The 23,690-nt window shown below is 37.9% G+C and overlaps 3 protein-coding genes across 9 annotated transcripts in view; 2 read left to right on the top strand and 1 right to left on the bottom strand.

Moving 5' to 3' along the window:
• Nucleotides 1-23,690, bottom strand: part of LOC138951192 (uncharacterized) — a 521,013-nt gene that overhangs the window by 97,068 nt on the left and 400,255 nt on the right. The window lies entirely within an intron of this gene.
• LOC138951188 (uncharacterized) overlaps nucleotides 1-23,690 on the top strand; it is a 433,764-nt gene that overhangs the window by 277,599 nt on the left and 132,475 nt on the right. The window lies entirely within an intron of this gene.
• The window catches only part of LOC138951193 (uncharacterized), a 139,824-nt gene that overhangs the window by 19,939 nt on the left and 96,195 nt on the right, over nucleotides 1-23,690 (top strand). For both annotated transcript variants that reach the window (XM_070322844.1, XM_070322847.1), the window contains 2 exons: nucleotides 20,161-20,295; nucleotides 20,688-21,320. In XM_070322844.1, coding sequence (XP_070178945.1) covers nucleotides 20,161-20,295; nucleotides 20,688-21,320 — 768 coding nt within the window. The remainder of the gene's footprint in view (nucleotides 1-20,160; nucleotides 20,296-20,687; nucleotides 21,321-23,690) is intronic.

The raw sequence follows: 23,690 nt of genomic DNA, 5'->3' as shown, positions 1-23,690 counted from the left end.
ATTATCTTCCCATTCATTTCATCTTTCATCTTTCCAATAACCTTCTTGTTAACATTTGAGTGCAATGGTGATTCTTTAGGGTAGTCGCAAGTGTCATAAAAAGAATCTTTTCCTTTTACTGCAGGACTTTCAGCTTCTAGATCTTTGTAAATGTCATCCGCTGGAATGTCAAGTAAGAATGAATCTGTGTCTGTGTAAAGTACTCTCGATTTGGGATATCTTGGTTTCAAATAATCATACAAAAACTCAAGCATCAACAGTTTTGACAACTCTAGCACAGTAAAGCCTATGAATACTGGTTTGTCAAGCTTGACTTCAAGTTTTTTCATTAAGATACCATACAGCTGTTCATGAAAGTATTTAAAGTCTTGATAATGTGGTTTGGATGTCAGCTTGATGGCCTCATTTTCTCTTGTAACAAGTCTAACATCCTTTCTCTTGTGTGGGTTTTCCATTGTCTTACCAAAGCAACTGTTGTTCATCAGTTTAAAAAAGTCTTTCTCTGATGCATCAGCGGCTTTGGTTCTCAGTTCTGTGTTTTTCATGATGTAAGGTTTCATAAACTGTTCTTGATCAAATAAAATTATACGATGAACAGCCTTCAAAATTAATCCATGTCTAATGTAAAACTGTAACAGTCTGTAGTGACACACATACTTCTTTTTGTGAAACAGATTGGGCACCAGCTTTGGAGGTTCTCTTGGGTTTACTTTTAACCTCTCAGCCGCTAAAGGATAATCATTATGTAGATCATGAAGTGATAGTGGATAGTCTAAGTCAACTTCTAGTATCCATCCCTTTCGACTGTCTGGGCCTGCTTTTAATATTGTCAGCACAACACATTGTGAAAATGGTCCTGAATAGATCTTAAAGTTCCGAAGTGGAAGCGTCTGACACATTGCCCAACCATACAAATTGTTTGCATCTAGATACATGATGTAATTAGAAGGTTTCATAGGATCAAAGTCGTCCAAGTATTTGTTGTTGGCTTTGCAGTAATTGTGTGAAGCCATACTGATTCCTCCACGTAGTCCATTTTCAATCATCTGAAGTGTAGGTAGATCTGATAGCAAGTCAATCTTTACTCCTGTAAATCTAAGAAATGCATCCCAGCTCATGCCTGGTGCAGATATGTAATGTGAAGGATCTAGATTGTAGTGCTTCATACATGTTCTTCTGTAATTCTCAAATATATCTGCAAGTAAACAAACATCAGCCAACAAATATTGATCATGATAATCACCCATTGTATTACATCCTAATTTATTCCATGCAGTCTTAGCGTGTTCATAGTCTTCGTCACTTATACCTTTACCCTTCAGCCGTGAGAAGTAAGCATCCTTTGGCGGTAACTCATCTTCATCAAACCTCTCCCACGAATCCATGTATTCATATGGATAGACTCCCTTTCTAACTAAGTCACTGTCAAAGTACTTACATGTGATTGGGAAAGCAGTTAGTGATGAAGATAAAGACTCAAGTGTTCCCATCAGATGTTGAGCAGAATCGTAGAAGTATAAACTATTCAGAGTAAAGGCCATGTACTTTTCTGAAGACTGCGCAATGCATCTTGCTTTGTATTCATCAGTTACTGCCTGCATGATCAGATGTGAATCATAACCGCGCAAGTTATGGAAGAAGATTGGAAGCTTCCAAGTCTTAGGATCAAACTTTAATTGTAGATTACATTTGCTGTGTGCTGCTCCTCGGAACTGCCCACTTACATGATCATGATCTCTTACTATTGGATTGTCTGTGTTTGGTGTTAGACTTTGTTCGCATATCCAACACTGTGTGGTAGAGTTAAACTGTTCTTGGTCTTCAGGTTTCATAACAATGTCTGAAAGATTCAGTTGTTTGGAGCAGTCATTTCGCACTTGGTTCATTTGCTGTAAGAAGTTCTTTGCTGCATTAGGTCCTCTGTACAATTGCGGTTTAGAATGTTTACCATCTGAACTAACAACAATAAATGCATATGAACAGACTTGATGATTACTTAGAGTTACTGTTTTAGGTAGGTCTTTTGGTAAAGGTCCTTCATATGGCACAATGATAGATTCAAAGTCAGCATAAACAACATAAGGATTTTTCTGTAGTTTGCATACATTCTTAAAATACACTTTGCTGTCTGGCGGCGGTGTTGTTAACTTCACAACCGCATCATCAACGCTCTTACAATGTTGCTTGTGTATAAGTGCTGCATGAATTGATGGAATACGCAAGAGACATCGCCTACAAAAGTCTTGTTTACTATTGTGATTGCTTGTGCTCGCCATCAGTCTACTCATTGTACGAATCAAAGTGTAATGATATTTTACACCATCAGTCATTAGTAACATGTCAACATGGTTAGTATCACAATCACCAATCGTTGGTGAGTTCTTTGATATTCTGACTGGTTTCAGTTCATCTTCCTCATCCCACGTGTAAACATTTACGGTGATGGGTTTGTTTTGCTGTTCAAATTTGTCAATGCTTGTAATGCTGACAGGAAATTCAATACCAGTAAAGTTTAGTTTATTTCTGTATGCATGATAGTTAGACACTCTTTCTGCATTTTTCTTTACACTGTACAGTCTTGCCAGAACACACCACATAAAACATTTGTCATCATCATTCTTTATGTTCAGCACAGCACGTTTTTTGACAAGAGCAGGAGGTAAAGGTATGTAACTTCTACCTCTGATGGGGGCAAATTTACTTAGCTTCAATTCTATTTTTAGAATTTCACCTTCTGACCATCCGGATCCTTTCATCTTTGCATCCTCTGCAGCTTGCTCAAACCGTTTCATCATTTCATCTGCCCAGTTTCCATTCAATTCTGCCATAGAATTAAGTGCTAGTTGTCTGGTTGAAACATGAACTTCTAGCACCTCATCACTGACTGTTTTGTATTTTATTAAACTGACTATCTGCACTTTTACTGGAGGTTCAATCAACAAATTGTTTGGAATTTGTTCAATGGCGTCTTGCACACTGGACTGCACATTTTGAGGATCCGTTACTTGTAATTCAACGGTGTCAAATACTGTCGATAAAGATTCTAATACAGAGTCTTCCATCGCTGTGAGTTTGATTTTATAACTCAAAATAAAAATATAAATTAAAAAAATGAAGTTGCTTCCATTTTTGTTAACACTATAAAATCTGAAATAAAAAATCATTTAACATTTGTACCACGTGGAACTAATTGTAATTCCTCTTTTACAAAGGCTCTTTGCGGTGCTGGTTCTCTCAAGTAATATATAAGTGGATTTGTCTCTACTACTCTCTTGATTTCATGAATGTCAATACTCCAGATTGGATCCGTTGCACGCTTCCTGCTGTCACCCTCAGCTTCACCGGGTGCATATAAATATCTGACTTTCTGATTGAAAGGTAGTAATGCCACTGGTGTTGTTGACTTTGGAGCAACAGGTATTGTTTTCTGTTTGATTGCATCAACTGGTCTTAACCCTGTAGCTTTAAATACCTCCAGATTCATTGCTCTAAGTACTGATGGTAATCTTTTGACCCATTCAGTGTTACGCAATTTACTTTCTGTGTCCAAAAATTCCTGATGGTACTGATATGAAAACAGTTTTTCTGCCAACTGTTTGTTAAAGCTCTCAACAATAGCCTGTGACCTGTGGTTTCCTGGAATACCTCTCTTCACTGTAACATGATGTTTTAACAGAAGCTGGTTGACAGCTCCTTTAAACTCCTTACCATCATCGCACTGAATCATTCTGGGATACTTTAGTGGTCCACGTCTGTAAATTTCTTGCAGGGCAACAGCTGTAGCTATAGCACTTTTCTCTGTCAACGGTTCAGCATCTTTGTATCTTGTTGCAACATCAACTACAGTCAGTGCATACTTATATTTCTTCCTTCTGACTGTGTCATGCGGTAAATACAGCAGGTCTATTTGATGAGTGTCATTCGGTTTGATGTTAACAAAGTGTGGTCGTGTAATTTTTCTTGGTGCAGGTAAATAGATCTGCCAAACTGCCTGCTTTGACAACCATTTCTTTGCTGTATCTTGAGAAACACCTGCTGCGTCACTGAGCTTGTCAATAGCAGTTCTTCCTTTCCAGTATCCTTTTGGGGAATAATATATTTTAGATAACAAAGCATCACTCATGGTTTTTTAAATGACAGAATATTAAGATTTGACAGCACGCGCAATAAAGTAAACAACAGCCATACCAATAACAATGAAAACAATCTCGCCCACCTTCTGCTCTTCTGAAGGCTGATAAAAGTCACCCAGTTTTGGAGGAGCACTTGTCTTCATTTTCTTTCCAGTTACAAGATAGTATTCTTGAATGGCTGCATCAACATTGGCAAAGGTTTTGTTTGCATGTCCTTGCTGCCTGAGTTTATCATTCATAAAGTCTAACTGCGCAATTCGTTTCTTCTCGTATTCATCCTGTGCTTTCGCCAGTTGTTCCATGGCTTTGTTGTGCCTTTCCCTCTCTTCACCATTTTGCAGTTTAGAAAACAAATAGTTGCTGCCAGAAAATGCAAGCGCATTTACAATCGCACCTCCCACCATCATAACCAAGCTAGCCATTTTATTGTCTTACATGTTTATATTTTCTGGAATAATTCCTTGCTTCACCAGGAAGTCTTTTGTTGCAAAGGAAGCTGTCACAACACCAATTAGTTTAGCACCGTCTTCGAAGTCTAACTTTCCCAAGTCGGCTGGTTTCATTCTGAGGAGACTTTTACCCAGCATTGTGTAACCTACACTCAAGCCTCCAATCACTGCAGCGTGATAAACTAGATTAACTATTGTCTTTTCAGAACTCATTTTTATGTTATCAAAATTAAAATATTAAAATTATTCCATATGAAATGAATCCACTGCAGGTACTACTGTGGGCTTTTTTATTGTTTGTACTGCTTTGTTTGTTGGTTTTGGTGTTTCTGATTTTGGTGTTTCTGATTTTGGTCTTTCTGACACTTTATATTTGCCTTGCCAAAGTTTGTAAAGCAAGTATCCACCTCCTCCAACAACAGCTGCTACAGCTACTTTTCTGTATGATAGAAATGAAGATTTTAATTCTTGATCAGTTTGTGTGACCTTAGTCACTTCAGGAATGTTTGGTGTCTGCTCAACTTCAGACATAATGTTCTGCTTTGCCTTTTGATTTAACTTTTTTTGTCTGTTCCATTCGGCTAGTTTTTTTCCTGCTTCTACTCTACCAGGTTTCTTTGTCACTGTGTTCACTTCTGGTATTTTCGTCTGCTCCACTGTCTGCTTCAACTGATCTGTCATCTTTTTTATTCTGAAAATTAATGTGTTTGAAAGTAATTAATCCAGCAACAAATGGTACTAATAAAGCACCAAATCGATAATACAGGCCACAGGCAAGAGATTCGAGGGACTTGGAAACAACAGGGTCATGAGTTAGATCATGTGTTAAGTCTTCCTCCGAGTCGAGAGGTGTAAAATGTCCAAAAATCTGTGTGTACAAACCTATAACAGTCTGTCCAATACTTCTAACCATCTTAGAACCAAGCACTGATTCATACCGTCCATGATACTTTTCTATATCTTCTGAGGAAAGATGTTGTACTTCTTCCACAGTTAACTGCTGCCCAAGGTAGTGTTTTGTTTTTCCACAAACAGCAAGTGAATACAATCTTTCTTTTTTATCAGGTATAGTCCTACTGTCACAGATTTCAATATCTGTAGCAGTCTGCATCAGCAATTCATCACAGTTCATTTTATTTTGATGCAGAATAAAATTAAAATCTAGTAATTAAACTTGAGTAAGAACTTAGGTAGGAACTTAACAAGAACTTAGGTAGGAACTTGAGTAAGAACTTAGGTAGGAACTTAACAAGAACTTGAGTAAGAACTTAACAAGAACTTGAGTAAGAACTTGGGTAAGAACTTGACAAGAACTTGGGTAAGAACTTGAGTAAGAACTTGACAAGAACTTGTGTAAAAACTTAACAAGAACTTAGCAAGGATTTCTACAAACATACATACTGAACTGGTTGATCAGTTTTTAAAACCAGTTTCGAGTGCTTAGAAGATTTCAGATTATTCTTTATTCTTTCTCTCTCCTGTTTGTTTTCAATGACATCATTTTCTCGAAGACACTCTTCAAAACTGTCACGGTCCTTTGAATAGAACAATGTTATTGTTTTGAGTTGCTCTCTAAAGTCTTTCAGAACTGCATTGTATTTTTGTGTTAATATCCAAACTGATATTAATGCATGTCGTCCACTGAATGCAAGCTTTGCTAGTGCACTTTTCTTTCTAACAATGTCACGTTCTGCTGCACAGTCATCAATAATAAACAGTGTTGGCGTGTTCTGAAAAAGATCGAAATAATGCTCCAAGCAAACATTTAGACGATCAGAAGGATTTACAATAAATATATTTTGATCAGACCATATGAATTTTCTCTCCTTGTATGTTTTGTTATGCTTTATGGTTGGACAGAATATGACTATGTGTTCAAAGTGATTTATGTAAACAGTCTGTAATAAATCCAAAACATATCTTGTTTTGCCGCAACCTGTTGCCCCACAAATCAAAGAACAGTGTGGATCTTTTGGAAGAAAATCTAGATACTTCATTTTAACACGTTCAATAAACAATATCCTGTAATCTGCTTTCAGAGATGTTTAACTGCGCATCTGACACAACAAACACGTAGATCTTAACTGATTTACTACTACTCCCTACTTCCTTTTCAATTTGTATTGTGATTCCTTCTGATCCGTTTTCAATTCGCCTTCCACTTCCATGCAGTTTGTTGTCGTCAGTTGTTCTGAGATCCAGCCATAACGCATATTTATTTGTCAAGAAATCTTCTACGCCAACACCGTGTAAATGTAGATCTTTAGCCACAAGATCAGATGTTGGGTCTTTCAATCTTCCTCCAGTAAAGTACTTTCTTGCTTCATCATAGTGTTGGTATGGCAGCATGCCAGATGCAAATATTTGGTTTGGCTGCCCTTCAATTGTGCAATATACTCTATTGATTAGTGGATTGTAAAACTTTTCTATTTGCCTTTCATATGAATCTTTTGGTTCCTCAAACAACATAAGTATTCCCTTCATTGACCTAGCTGGTGTATTCAAGTTAATGTTCCAGATTGGATCAGCCTGGCTTTTTGAAAGTGTACTGTGATTCAACACTCTTTCATAATAGATAGGCAGCTTAGAACTGTACTGATTTTCTATAAGTCTAGCCAGTTCAGGATGGTTTACAACATCAAACTCTAAAGAAATTCCAGACACCTTATACTTTGCTTCCGGGTCTTGTGAAAGCATAACACGATCATAACTATTGAAAGTCAGGTCGTATGACAGCCTGTCACGCAATGCTCCTTGATAGAAGGGAGGATGTGAATTTATGAGTTCAAAGTCAAGTGGAATACAAAATTTGTTTCCAAAAGCAACATTGACAGCGTTATCTTTTTTGTTATTGTCAGCTTTATCTCCTGCTCCTATTCTAACTTTTATCCCATTGTCTGACTGAATCCCTTGAAACACTCTGTTTTTCTTTTCATTGTCAGTCAACCAATTATCTGCATAAACTAAAAAAACATCTGCATTATTCAATGACATCACTTCCCGCCCTTCCAGTTTGACAGTAATCTTCCTCACAATTGCTCTTCCTACATTATAAGCCAAAGTCCTATTTGCATCTGAGCCAGATTCTAATTCTAATTTGAATGATAGTCTTACAGTGCCTGGTACAATAACATCGTTCTTACCTAGATTAGGAAACCTAACAGTAAGTATTTCATTCTGATCAATAGTAGAAGGATTATTTGTAACTATAACTGTTTGCCTTATTCCTTTTACCCCGAGAGGTTCTTTCAGCCTTCTGTAAGGATCAAGAACAGAACCGAACGATTGTGCCATCTTTTTTTATTTTCAAAATAAAAAATAAGTTACAAATGGCAGAAGGTGGATTTGAAGATTTATTTGAGCCAGCGGACGACATGAGCGAAGCAATCCCTTTGGTTCCCTACCATCATTCACTGCATTATGAGGTGGCACGACATGAACTTCTGGAAGGTAAAGTTAGAGATTTCTACAAAAGTTTAGGAGAAGAACCTGATGTTTTAGATCCAAACCAGTTCAAAATGGAAGCAAATCATTTATATACAACTAGCGATAAAGGAGAAAAAGTCCAACTTACATATAAATCTAATCCTGCTAAGTTTCTATCAAAAGTTTCACTAAAACAAAAACTTACTGCTAATCGACTTAGGCAATTAGATATTGTGCCTAGCACACGGTCATCACCTTCCCATGTTGTTTCCTTACTTCAACAAGCAGAACTAGGACTACCAACTGCTACTCAAATAGAATCTGTTCCATTGCAAGATCTTAATAAACTTGCAGATGAGGCTGATCAACTTATACAAGAGATAGAGACTTCTTTTTCTGAGGAAACTTCACTGAAGACTCCACATGAACTATTACCTATGAGAGAAATAGAAGCCCTTAATCAATCACTACAAACCATCAGAGGTGAAATAGCAAATAATCTGTCAAAACTAGGTCAGCTGGATGAAGATATAAACAAAGAGAAACAAAAACTTGCTGATGCTGATGATTTGAACCTAGAACAAGAAGTAAAAAACAGAATTTCTAAGCGTTTAAAAGATTTGCAGGAGGAGAAAGCCATAAGGTTAGAAGTTCTAAGTAACAATAGAGAACAACTGAGAACACAGGTCAGCAGAATAAAAAATACAATTCAAAGAATCCTTTACGAAGACACAACTCTTGCTGAAAGAATTAGAACGCTTTTCAGAGAGCAGGGAATCACAATAGCTAGTATACTAACTGCGTTAGGATTTGCAATAAGCACATTAGTGTTAACACTCACAGGTGGCACTGTCACACCTCCACCTCCACCTCCACCTTCATCTCCATCTGATCCGGGATGGGTAAAGAAACAACTCAAACACATTGCAGAACTATTAAAGAAACTAGCAGCAAAAGCTTTGGGTGCACTTCCAGGAATCATTGGTTCAATTGTTAGCTGGCTGTTATCTTTTGCAGGTAAAGTTGTTGGTTTCATGGCTGAACATCTCTGGACTCTAATAGTTTTAATTGCAGGTGTTCTGCTAACGAGAATAAAGCAAAAGTAAGCCTACACCCACTCCACCAATTACTAGAGCAGTCTTCTGCGATTCATGATCATCACTAATACTAACAGCTTGATCATCACTAGTGACAGAATGATCTTCACCTGCAGCGTGATCTTCACTTGTCACGCTTTGTTTCTGTTCATTGTGATATGGCTGTAACATCGTTCTGATTTCTGAATTCAGTTCTTCACCCTTTCCAAGCGGCTGGGTGTCACTAGCAATAATGATTTCATTGTTATAATTTGTTATTGTTCCAATCTGCAGCTGGAGATCAGAAGGTAACATGTAAAGGCAGTTACCAACAGCAAAGTCAACTTTTGATCTTGCATAACGGAGAGAGTCTTGATACCTTTTGATGCTGGAAGGCAGATCAACTGCAGAGTTTATGACATCTTCTAAATTTGATAACAACTGTTTCTGTGCACCAAACCCTGTGCTTGTTCTCATTATGTTTGATCGTGTCTGTGCCTGCGAGCCTAGCAAGCACCACGCATATGTTCGGATAGATTCATTGATCCTTTCAACACCTGATCCAGTGAAACCTTTGCCGGTGTCTAATATAAAAGTAGTCCATGCATTGTGGTGCTGTTGTTCTATTGATCCTAACTGTACCTGCACATTTGAAGAAAAAGATGTATGACCTGGCCAGTAATCAAAATTATACCTCCTGTGGACACCCCATAAATATAGTGTTCCCATGCCATGGTTTTTGTCTTGCTTTTGCCTAAAGTCGGTCTTAAAATCTATATTGAATTCATTGCAGAGACGCTCATACACTTTCATGTTTATCCTATTGTTGAATGGGTTCCAGCTCTTTTCATGCGGCATTGGTGCCTGAAGTTCAGACAAGATTCTCCTGCACTGATAGTAAACGTGAAATGTGTACACACACTTTGTCAGTAAGTTTGAATTATTCATGTGGTCTGCATAGGACACTCCACATCCTGTGGTTGCACAGAATATTGCAAAGTTTAACTGATTCTGATAGAACTGAATTGGGTGAGAGTTCCACATCTTTGGAACACTATCATTTTTGATTGGGGGATTTAGGTAAGAATGGAATGGGTCAGGCACTTTAACGCGAATGGATTGTGTTTCTGTTACAGCAAAGTCCAACTCATGGAAAGAAATAGTCTTTGGATTGTAATATGGTCCAGTTTTGTATTTAACGTCTTTGTTGAATTTATACTGAATCATTTTTGTTGTTGAATAAAAAATGTTTATCACACTAACAAATGTGAAGACTAGTGTGCCAGTTAAACTTGCAAACCCTATCAACAATCAAAATGGAGGAATGAAAGTTGCACTGCATGAAATTATGTACAAGGTTACTTGGTATAATATCAGTAAAAAAAAGGATAACAACTGGATTAAAATTAATGATAAAAAACATTCTGTAGAAGATGGTTACTATGACTTCTGCACTTTAGAGAAAGAATTGTTTGCTCCAGTAGGTATTACAGCGAGTTTAAATCATGCAAGTCTCATTGCTACTCTTACTATGCCCAAAACTAGAGAAGTAAACAGATCATTTGAGTTTCCAACCAAACTCCTTGATATGCTTGGAATTACAAATGCATACAAGGGAACACGTCCCATTGACATGGATGTTAACAGTGTACTGTTTGTTCACATGAGAGAGCTTAACACATCCTATAATCTGTTTAATGATCAGCGTTCTGATCTGCTTAGGATTCTTCCACCGAGTGATGCCTCTTTTTGTAAAATGCACGTGCCAACATTTAAGACACTTCAGTTCAAGGACTTGGAGGAAGGGTGTCATGAATTCCTACACATTGATCTGAAAAATCAAAGTGGACAACCAGTTGATTGTTTGTTTAACATTACATTGGAAATAGTTCCATAAAATATTGAGTATTAAAATGTCGAGTGGACCTACAATAGTTTATCCTGTTGCATGTTCAACTATAGAGTTGAAAGATTTAGCAGACGCTATCGACTTTGAGAGCAATGCTGAAGTTGGTGCGGTGTATGCATTCGAGTTTACAGACACTGGTCATTACAAGAGAAAGGAAATCGACGATGAAAAGAAACCAAGATTCCTCAAACTAGGTCAAATCCGTGATGTTAATGTACCTGATCCAATTGTCGATGACACATTCTACATGTGGAAACATCAGAATAAAAAATGGGTACTTAGTCCTGTTATGAAAAAGATTGACTGGGAAATGAAGTTTGAATTTGTGAGTCCATACACTCTTGTTGGAAAAGACGACACATTCCGAAAGTCAATCAATGCTGGACCACTAATTGTTAGCCTTGTTCCTGCGATTAACAGCAGGGGAGAAGTTGCAGTTAAACCTTTCCATAAGAACAACTATCTCATTCACAGAAAACAAAGTGTTGAAAAGGACGCTGACACCATTGTCGATTTTATACCCAAGCTTCCAATAGGGCAGAATGCAACTATGATATTTGATATAGTTGTCAGGAAAAGGGAAGAAACCACAAACACTGTTCTAATGAGAGGAATAAATCTCAACTGGAGACCATTAAATGTTGAAGAAGTCAGAGTATTTATTGCTGTTCAAAAGGATTCTAACACAATAAAAAAACAGACGTCAAACCAAAATGTTGTTGTTAACGCAGATATAAATAATTTAACAGAAATAAGAAGTATTAATCTTACTTATCTTGATTTGATTGCTTTCTACTATACAGATAAGGTGTTAAGCAATGAACAGCTTCAAAGCTTAGCAGAAACACTGGCCAGTGAGAATTAAGATAAATATTTTATATTTTGCATTAAAAAGATGACTAGCAGTGTGAAGCTTTATCCTAATATTGATGAAAGTGCAGCAGAAAGTCAACAATTCAGACTGGCACACATTAGTAATATACAAAAACAACTAGACAACTTACAACAGCCTTTCTAATGCCAGCACTGGTTCTACTATCCTTGCATCAGCTGCAGGTGTAACGGGAACAATTCTGTTAGCTACCGGAGTAGGGACTCCAGTTTCTCTAATCCTAGGTGGTGTCGCAGCAGCAGTTGGTGGTTTATCATTTATAGCATCAGCTATAATGAAAAACATTGTGAAAAAGCTTGAAAAACACGAATCCATTTCCACTCTTGCATCATCAAAATTGTCTAGCCTAAAACTGTCTATCAGTAAAGCACTTGAAGATTCAAAAGTTTCTGACGAAGAATTCAAACAGATACAAACAGACTTTGATGACTACAAAAGTAAGAAAGCAAGTATTCAAACAAAAACACGAGCTGAATATAACAAGCCAATCGATATAGAAGATCTGAAAAAGCAGTTTTTAAAAAAGGGGATTCAAATAGGACGGGAAGAAAAAGTAAAAATAGAATCACTTGTAAAGAGTTAACTATTCGTTTAGACAGTCACATTGCATGTATCAGATATAATTCTAACAGTGAAAGAACATATGAAGTAAAGTTTGTAAATGAGAGAGCGTATTGAGCTTAAGAATGTTGTATAAGAGAAAGGGGGAATGTACGTTCTGGGTTACTGATTCCGACAGACCCGGAATTGGTTCAAAACAACCTTACTTTACTGTATTTTTTTTTTGTATGGATTTATGCAGTATTTTTCTGATTTTGTCGCATGTTTCATTTTAGTAAAAGTTTAGTCCAGAAGCCTATTTTTGGTTAATATTTAGGGTCTGTCGGAATCGGTGAGCCAGAACGTACATTCCCCCTTTCTCTGTAGCTTAAGATTTGTAACAAGATTTGACGAAAGAAGTGTTACAAGACATGCAGTTTTTTTAAACCGTCTACAATTTCACCGTGATTGCCACAGGTTGTAGGCACATTAAATCTGACTATGAAACAGCATGTCACCAAAACCTGCCAGGCCGCATACATTGAGTTGAAAAGGATTAGTTCAGTCCGCTCTTGTCTGACTGAAGAGGCCACCAAAACACTAATTTCTTCGTGTGTGCTATCTAGAATAGACTTTTGTAATTCAGTACTAATCGGTAGCCCCCAGACTATCATCCAACCACTGCAAAGGGTTCAACATTCAGCTGCAAGATTAATTTGTAAATCCTCCAAGAAGCAACCTTGTACTCCCCTTTTGAAATATCTGCACTGGCTTCCGGTCAATCAAAGAATTAAGTACAAAAGCTCGTGTCTCTGTTTTAAAATCATCACTGGTTCTGCACCTTCATATCTGTCTGAACTCGTAAACCTGTACGTCCCTTCCAGATCGCTGCGCTCTGCCGCTGACACTCGAATGTTCCGAATTCCAACCAAAAAAAAAGAAAAGTACATGGACAACGCGCATTTTCATTTGCTGCTGTTAAAACATGGAACTCCCTTCCTTATTCTGTCAGACATAGTCCATCCTATTCTTCTTTTAGATCAAATCTGAAAACGCACCTGTTCACACAGCATTTTCTAGACTAACCAGTAACTCCCAAACTGTCTGGTGACCCCTGCAGCAGCCAGTGATCTGGAAATCGTGTGCTGCTACTTTTTATATTTAGTCAAGTTTTGACTAAATATTTTAACATCGAGGGGGAATCGAAACGAGGGTCGTGGTGTATGTGTGTGTGTATGTGTGTGTGTGTGTGTGTGTGTTTCTGTCTGTGTGTGTGTGTTTCTGTCTGTGTGTGTGTGTGTAGAGTGATTAAGACTAAACTACTGGACCGATCTTTATGACATTTGACATGAGAGTTCTTGGGTATGAAATTGATAAATGTCTTTGATGACGTCATATTTGGCTTTTCGTGAAAGTTGAGGCGGCACTGTCACGCCCTCATTTTTCAACCAAATTGGTTGAAATTTTGGTCAAGTAATCTTCGACAAAGCCCGGACTTCGGTATTGCATTTCAGCTTGGTGGCTTAAAATTAATTAATGACTTTGGTCATTAAAAATCTTAAAATTGTAAAAAAAAATAAAAATTTATAAAACGATCCAAATTTACGTTTATCTTATTCTCCATCATTGATTCCAAAAACATATAAATACAAGATGAGAAAGACCTAAGAAACGTGTTACATCTTATAACTCAGTTTTCAAAATTTTCAGGGTTAGCAATGAATGATCAAAAGACAGAAGCAATGTGGCTTGGTATAAATAAATTTTCTGCTGACCGACCATGTAATATTATTTGGAAAAAACAAATCAAAATCTTAGGAATTCATTTCAACAACTCTGTCCCAGCCTCCAACATAGAAGAAAACTGGGAACCTAAACTACATAAAGTAAATTCATTAATAGCAACATGGTCGAAAAGAAACCTAAGTATAATGGGGAAAATTTGTATAGTCAAAACATTAATGTTGTCACAGTTTACTTACGCACTGCAATCTCTATGTGCCACAGAAAACTTCCTCAATAAGCTAAATTCATCTCTATTCCGATTTATCTGGAAGAAAAAATATTCAAACAAAAGAGCTTATGAAAAAGTTAATAGAAAAGTAATGTGCCAAGAGACAAATCTTGGAGGTCTGAAAATGATTAATGTCAAAGATGTACAAACATCATTTCTAATTTCATGGATTATGAGGCTGCTGGACGGAAGTAACGCAAAGTGGCAACAGATTCCATTAGCATCATTTTTAAATCTGGGCGAACGCTTATGCTGTCTGCGCTCAAATGTGAGTGCAGAAAATTTTAAAGGACTAGGTGCCATAAAGCAATATTTCTGGAAACAAGCTTTTATCACCTGGCTAAACAATAAACACAAGATCAAAGAAATAAGCAGTAATGAACAGCAGATAAGTGTACGCAATCAAACCTTATGGAATAATACAAATATAAGGTACAGGAAGCAAACACTATACATGAATGACTGGATAAAGGCTAAAATATGCGTTGTTAAAGATGTTTTTAACGATAACGACATGTACTCTTTTGAGGAAATATGTGAACGAACTGGATATAAACAGTCTCGCCTATTTGAATATAATGCAATACAGACTGCCATTAAAGCTCTATTATTGCGTGATACGGGTCAGGCCCGTTCTGATCATATGCCACTTATACAATTATCTCCACGCCAAATCCGCCTAAAGATGTTAAATTATGAGATAAAGGAGCCAAGCTCAGCTGGATTTTGGTCGAACAAATTAAATATTACATTAAAAGATAAACACTGGAAATTAGCTAACGAATGCTCGACAGAAACCCGTCTTCGTCTATTGCATTGGAAAATTTTACACAATATATATCCCACCAATATTTTGCTACATAAGATGGGAATTCGTCAAACAAATCTCTGTCAGTATTGTAACGAAACCGACTTCATCGAGCACTTTTTTTGGCAGTGTAGAGCAGTGCAACCCATATGGCAGGAATGTCAAGGGTACATATTTAAATATACAGGCAAAAATATAAAGTTAAGCTGCGAAGAGGCTCTTTTGGGGTATTTCACACGTGATATCCCCAGAGAGAAAACCTTCATAATTAATCACCTTATATTGATATCGAAAATGTGCGTAAGCCAGTTTAAGTACGGAAATCCAAAAACTAACATGAAGATCTTATTTCAGAACCAAGCTCGACTTCGAAATCTCTAGTAAAATTGAACTGTGTATAAGAATATAGATAACTAGTAGTATTGTGCTGTTAATGTAAAGTTATTTATGTATGCGCTGTATGATGCTGTGCTGAAAACTAGTACTGTAATTGGATTAATTAACTTGTTATGTATTGTCCCGCTGAAAATGTATTATATAACAGAATTATGGGAACAACAACAACAACACACACATACACACACGCACACACACACACACACACATATGCACATACACGCAAACATTAGTTAAATTGTTGTTGAATTAAAAAGTAATTTAATGGAAATGTAACCTGTAATGTAAAAGAAAACAAAATTAAAATTTCATTAAAAAAAAAAGACCAATGAAGAAGGATATGCTCACCGCCCAAAAAGAAAGAAAGAAAAAAAAAAAGACGAAAGAGGCAAAAAAGATGGGTTGAAGCAGCCTTGCATGCAACTGAGGTCAAAAAAAAAAAAATTAAAAAAAATAAAAAAAAAAATAAAAAAAATAAAATAAAATAAATATGTTATATTCGGATTAAAAACAAGCTCTGAAAATTAAATATATAAAAATTATTATCAAAATTAAATTGTCCAAATCAATTTAAAAACACTTTCATCTTATTCCTTGTCGGTTCCTGATTCCAAAAACATATAGATATGATATGTTTGGATTAAAAACACGCTCAGAAAGTTAAAACAAAGAGAGGTACAGAAAAGCGTGCTATCCTTCTTAGCGCAACTACTACCCCGCTCTTCTTGTCAATTTCACTGCCTTTGCCATGAGCGGTGGACTGACGATGCTACGAGTATACGGTCTTGCTGAAAAATGGCATTGCGTTCAGTTTCATTCTGTGAGTTCGACAGCTACTTGACTAAATATTGTATTTTCGCCTTACGCGACTTGTTCTCTTTTCCTTGTGCAAACTACAAATCGGTTTATCTAGTTAGATAAATGGATGTGCATAAGCACGAGCTTGGTTTTGTGATTATATCTGCGGCTTTTTTGTGTGTACGCCATGTATGCAGATTGTGTAGGTATATTAGTATTCATGTGTGAGTGCATGTGTATGTGTGTGTGTTGTATGGTATGTGTGTGCGCCTGTCTGTATGCGTGTCTGTGTGTGTGTGTGTGTGTGTGTGTGTGTGTGTGTGTGTGCGTGTGTGTGTGTGTGTGTGAACGTGTGTCTGTGTGTCTGTGTGTATCTGTGCATGTGTGTGGTGATAGCATGTGTGTGTGTATGCGCACGCGTATGTGCGTGCGCACGCGTGTGTTTGTATTATTGTGACTGCATGGACTTAAACGATGAATTTGCTTTTGTACTCCTGTTCTTTTTGTGTCTTAATGCTGTATTTTGGTTTTGTACATGTGTATAGCAATGTCATTGTAAAGCGCTTAGAGCTTCTAGGTAAGCGCTCTATAAGTTTCCATTATTATTATTATTATTATTATTATTATTATTATTATTAAATAAACAAACAATAACTAGCCAACGAACACATCTCTGTCTGTCTATCTCTGTCTGTCTATCTCTGCCTGTCTATATATGTCTGTCTATCTCTGTCTATCTCTGTCTGTATATCTATGTCTGTCTATCTCTGTCTATCTCTGTCAGTCTATGTCTGTCTCTCTCTGTCTATCTCTGTCTCTGTATATCTCTGTCTCTCCTGCCCCCCTCCCCCTCAGCTCCTACACGGCCGATCTAATCTGTCAATGTGTGGGGGGTCGTATACATGCATTGTCCGTTTCAGTGTCGATAGATGCAAATAGACTGAACATTCCTCATTGATGACGATCGCAACAGCCAAGTTGATGGTTGAGTGTTTGGGACCCCGCCACCTGCTTGATAAAGAGAAGAGATGTTCCGATCTCCCGGGTCACTTTATTTGTATACCTGCTTGCCCCCCCCCCTCCCGCCATTGTGTGGCACAAAACCAGGTAAAAATGGTAAAGATCCTGAAATCCATGTCGGTGAATTATAGAAACATGAAAATACCCAGCATGCATCCCACGACACAGAGTAGAGTATAATTATATGGCCGACGCAACATACGGCCAAGCACATACAATCCTCTTTGTGCAAAACCATGAGTGTACATGGGCGTTTTGGCCCACATACGCACAGAAACATAAAATAATGTCACAAGCATTCCTTCTTTGCCATTACTAAAGCAGTCGTGTGCAAGATTGTATGTTACACGCTTTGATGCCGAAATCAATTATTTTGATCATGCATTTATTTCTGAAAATTTTTACCTTTACATACATTCAGTCACTACCTTAAACACTTTTGTTTTCAGTGTTCATTTCAAGTGATCACGAACGTAGAACAAGAAGAGCAAACGCTCGATCGAGTCACTTTCGCAGTTCTGAATATTATATGAGGCATCAGATGGACAGGAAGAAATTGCTATTAACAACACAATGCATACCTGAAGCATACCTGTGACCTTGAAAAAGGTCAAAGGTCACCAAAGGTCAAAGGTCACCAAAGCAGACGTCAAAGTGTAGAGGTCACTGGGAGTCACGTTCACATAAAATTTGAGCCCGGTCACTTGTATAGTTTCCGAGAAAAGCCCAACGTTAAGTTGTGTGTTGCCCAACAGAAAAGGCTAGTTATCTCCCTTGTTTTTCTGATAACGTTCGTAAAAGGCTACAGATGTAAATACTTTGATGTAAAGAATAATCCTACAAAGTTTCAATCACATCCGATGAACTTTGTCAAAGATATAAAATGTCTAATTTTTCCTTTGACGCTGACCTGTGACCTTGAAAAAGGTCAAAGGTCAACGAAACCATCGTTAAAGTGTAGAGGTCATTGGAGGTCACGACTAAACAAAATATGAGCCCGATCGCTTTGATAGTTTCCGAGAAAAGTCCAACGTTAAGGTGGTGTCTACGGACGGCCGGCCGGACGGCCGGCCGGCCGGACGGCCGGCCGGACAGACTAACACTGACCGATTACATAGAGTCACATTTTCTCAAGTGACTCAAAAATGGGTATCAAAGCGTTGTTACATTTTGTTGTGCATTCTGAATAGTGTGCCAACAGGCCTTTGTCAGTCAATCACGTTTTATCTGTGTACTAAGTGTTTGACGGTAAAAGAATAACACCAACCCCGTTCTCCTGTATATAACTGAAAGCCACATTTTCTTCTTCATTCAATTTCTGTTTTCAAAAGCTTCGTCAACTTTCCACTTACACGACACGGTCCCTTTACCAAGCTTCAATGAAGAACCCTGAATACGAAATGTCAAAACAAAACAATATATACTACTTTCACTATCGTCGTCTGCAACGAAAACCGAAAATGGTGAAACGCTTTGCTACGTACACAGAGGACGAAATTGCAAAGAAAAGATCGAACCTTACACCTGTGACTAGGAAAAGTTGCATAGACAGTTCCGTGCGGATCTTACCACGTATCAACGTACATCCGATGCTCAGAACCTACAGATGGGTGACGCTTTGGCGATTGAGGCTTTGTCTTCAGCTCTAACACGCACGCAGACAGTCAGGCAGGTCTAATCTGCACCAGCGGTGATGGAAGGTTTGGATTTAGAAACACTCGAATGTTACTTCGACAAGATAAACGAACCGAAAGACGAAAGTGTGCCCCAAATTCGGAAAATATTCTTTCAAAACTGCACTGTAAACAACATCAACATCACTGTGAGAAAAAGAACAATCCAAACACAACCAGTTCCCCTGTGGAACATTTCAGGTGGACTTTCCCACGACCTGACCTACAAAAATTCTCCGTGTTCGTTCGCGCTTTGCATTAAATCTGTGTTAGTGCGCGCGTGTGTTTGTGTGTTTAGCTTTCGTTAGTTTGTGCTGTTTGGTTTGAATTTTTTTTTTTTTCATTGAAAGATTCAGAGACGTTGGTTGATACTTTGTTAAATGCATTCAACCAGAAAAAAGACACGGAACGAATTGGATCTATCTTCTGCGCGCATGCGTGTGTACGGTATGTGTGAAAAGTCAATTGAGTTGTCAGTCTGGTTGTGTGCCTGTTATTTCGTCCCCAAAAACTCATTTATATCTTTCTATGCCTATGCTGTGAGACATAATCGCCATTACGAGCTAGTCGTGTGACAGAGAGTTTTCTTGCACACTCGACTGCTGCTGTTTCACTCCGGCTAAAGCCGTCGTGAAACATCTACAGTCTCGTGTGCAAGAAAACTCTCTGTCACACGACTAGCTCGTAATAGCGGGTAATGTTTGAACATTTTTTCTAAGTACCATGTGAGGAAACACGTTCACATACTATTGCATGACAATAAGGTGAGTCACACTATCTAAAACAACGCTATGACAGAAGTGACGGTCATATCATGCACACAACTCATAATTATGAACATCGCTATGACAGAAGTGACAGTAATATCATGATCATTACATACATGAACAGTGCTATGACAGAAATGACAGTAATATCATGATCATTACATATATGAACAGTGCTATGACAGAAATGACGGTAATATGATCATTACATGAACAGTGCTATGACAGAAGTGACGGTCATATCATGCACATCACACAGGGACCGGCTGTGGAATGTGCTCCGCCGTGCAGTACCTCTGGGTCACCGGGGAACCAGGCTGCCTCTCCTGCCCCGCCCTTGATGGCAAGATCACAGGAATCAGAGGACCAAGTGTTAAGGTTGTCAGACCATGAGGTAAATTCATCTCAGAAAAAACCCACCCACCGAAACCTCATATTTAAGACTTGAAGTTATGTTTAGAATGAATAAGGTGCATTGTCATTAGTTTTACTCTTTTTGTGTTGTTGTTGTTGTTGTTGTTGTTGTTGTTGTTGTTGTTGTTGTTGTTGTTGTTGTTGTTGTTGTTGTTGTTGTTTTCCTTGTTTTTGTTTTTCATTTTGAATTTACATCATAGAGCAACTTTAAAAAAAAACTATCTGCTGTGTTGTAGGCAAATATTGTGTGAACCACCAACCAGACATAAGTCCCTATTTGGTGTCTGTATTTTCACTGTCTTCATAGTTGACGTAGGTTGTGAATGATACTAGAAGTGAGCAGACAGTACATCATCATGTCTTGGATTCCAGAGAGAGTTTCTCAACGCCTGGTTCCCTCACCTTGAGAGCGAATCATACATAATCCCCCCGGCTCACATGGACACTGTGCATGAGAGAATGGCATATACCGGAGAAAGTGAGAGAATCCAGGTACTGAAAACACAGCAACAAATAGACATAGATGAGAGTATAGAGGTCAGGGGCACTGTCCACATAGACAGAGTGCTGAAAAATGTCCACCACTGCATGAATCAGATAAAGGACAAAACCGCGAGGGAAAAAGAAATTATGGTAATTCTGACTCAAGCTAAACTTGGTTTATATGGTGCTGATACCCAAAGCATCTATACTGGTGCAGCCGCCAGGAACACAAACAGCGTCAAAGCAGAGCCGTTGAACCTGAAGGAGGACTTTGTTGACCTGATCGTCATACATCGCGAGCGTGGGATAATGATGGCGGCAATCATACCTCAGACAGAAGACGACCCCCTTGCAGTTCAAGAAGAACTAAAGAAGGCCGCTGCGTACCTGAAGCAAGCCAGAGATGTTGTGAGGCGCTCTGTTCTGGGTGACCTGGTCACACAGCCAGCCCTCCACCAGGCCATTGTCCTGCCCGACACAACGAGACGCTGTCTGGAGGAGGTGCTGGAAAACATGAGCGATGTAAGTTAACACTTGACCTACACTCGCTCACACACGCAAAAACAGACGCACGCAGGAGAGAAGTAGAGAGAGAGAGAGAGAGAGAGAGAGAGAGAGAGAGAGAGAGAGAACAAGAACAAGAACAAGAACAAGAACAATTCTTTATTTTACGAGGGTAATAGAGTAAGCAGTGATCTGCTTTTTTACATCTGGCCCTCGCCCTAAAGAGGGACTAGTCTAAAATTGCTAAAGAATAAGCAAGTAAAGAAAACAAACTACTGCTACATGATTATAATAGAAATGAAAGTAAGAACATATCATCAATTTACATACAATACATTGCTTAAATGAAAAATGTAAGTTCATTTGACATGAGTTAAGAATTATAGAGTAGATTGCACTGACGCAACAACGTTGTAAGTGCCATGCCCATTGACATACACATTCGAAAGAATCAGTGTATATAAAAATAATAATACATTGTTAAAAAGCACCGGTTGTTGGTTTTACAACCATTCTAGCGACACAGATGTTTATTTATACTTCATGAGATAAGACGTATATCTGGTCTTAAAAACGTTTGTGCTGCTAGTTTGCCGTAGGATTGTCGGAAGAGTGTTCCAGAGACTGCTACCTGAATAGACTAAACTAGATTTGAATAGGTCAATCCTAGGCAGAGGCATGTTCAGTCTCATCAATTGGCGTGAAGTTTTTAACGTGAATTTGGAAAATATGGTTTGAGGTACACATCCATGAATAATTTTATGCATAAGGGTACCTTTATTATAACTTAGCCTTGCCTTCAGAGGAAGAATGCCTAAGTTCATGTAGTCTAACTCAGATAGGGTTGTTTTCTTTAATAAGACTACTTTAAGCGCTCGTTTATGTAATCTAATTAGTGGTTTGAATGAATTTTCACTTGCCGAGTCCCACAAGGTAGACGCGTAGTCAATAACAGACTGAATATGAGCATTAAAGAATAATTTCCTGGCTTCCAAATTCAGAAAGTGCTTGATTCTAGATAATAGATAGACCTTCTTGGACACTTGTTTAGACAGTTGTTCGATGTGGTGTGACCAAGACAGGTTGTTATCAATGGTCACTCCCAAAACTTTATGATGGTCGACTTTTTCAACAAGTTTATTATTAACCGTTAGATCGTGAAATATTGAGGTTATGTTCTGGCGTTTTTGCCTAGTTGTTATTATCATGCTTTTTGTTTTTTGGGGGTTAAGGGACATGTGATTTAGCTCAGTCCATTCACTCAACTGGTTTAAACTTTCTTGCAGTGTTTCTGATAAACGACTTAAATTTGTGTTACTAGAATGTATGGTTGTGTCATCTGCAAAAAGTTCACATAAATTCTCAATGTGAAGGGGAAGGTCATTTATGTATATAGAAAAGAGGAGAGGGCCTAAAACTGACCCTTGTGGTACGCCATATCGTACATCCTGCATACTTGATGCTGAGGCGTTTGCGTATACAGCCTGTTGCCTGTCAATAAGAAAAGAAGTTATAAGTTCAACAGAATCAATCCCGAGTCCATACAATGTGAGTTTCCTCAGTAACAACTTGTGATCAATTACATCAAAAGCTTTGGCAAAATCGACAAAAACAGCTCCACAAAATTCATTATCGTTGATCTTTTCCAACCACTGATCAACAAGAGAGACTAAGGCAGTGTGACAGGAGTGATGAGCTCTAAATCCAGACTGGTTAGGGTGAAATAATTGATTGAGGTCAAAGTGCGATAATAGGTGTTTGTTTATATGTCGTTCCAGTGGTTTTGATAATACTGACAGTATAGAAATCGGCCTGTAATTTGAGGGGTCTTTCTTTTCGCCAGATTTAAACAGAGCAATGATTTTAGCTTGCTTGAGGGCTATTGGAAAATAGTTTTTTTCTAAACAGAGATTATAAATGTAAGTGAGGGTGTCAGAAATTACAGGGGCTGATAACTTTAGAATCCTTCCATCAAGCCCGTCTATTCCCCGGGTACCCGTTTGCTTTAAATGAGCGAGTGCGTGAAATACTTCAGGCACCGTAAGCGGAGGAATATTTAACTGAGATGAAATTTGTTTTGATTTACAGAAGTCTTCCAAAACTTCCAATTTATTTAAGGTTGTTTTATCATTTATAACAACCTTTTCAGCTATTTTGGAAAAATGTGTGTTTAAATCATCAGGTGATATGTCCTTTAGGCAACTTGAAGTAGATGCAGTCGTTTTATTTGTAAGTTCATTTATTGCTTTCCAAATGTTCTTTGAATTTTGTTTTGAAGAAGCAAGGTCTTGAAAATACTTTCTTTTTTTTAATCGTTTCATTGAATTAACTTTATTTCTCTGTTCTCTATACTCCTCTTCTTTACCGATTGACTTTAAAAAAATCACA

Source organism: Littorina saxatilis, linkage group LG16 (genome assembly GCF_037325665.1).
Source record: "Littorina saxatilis isolate snail1 linkage group LG16, US_GU_Lsax_2.0, whole genome shotgun sequence".
In the NCBI taxonomy this organism is placed as follows: Eukaryota; Metazoa; Mollusca; class Gastropoda; order Littorinimorpha; family Littorinidae; genus Littorina; species Littorina saxatilis.
This window is presented reverse-complemented; position numbering and strand designations above follow the sequence as displayed.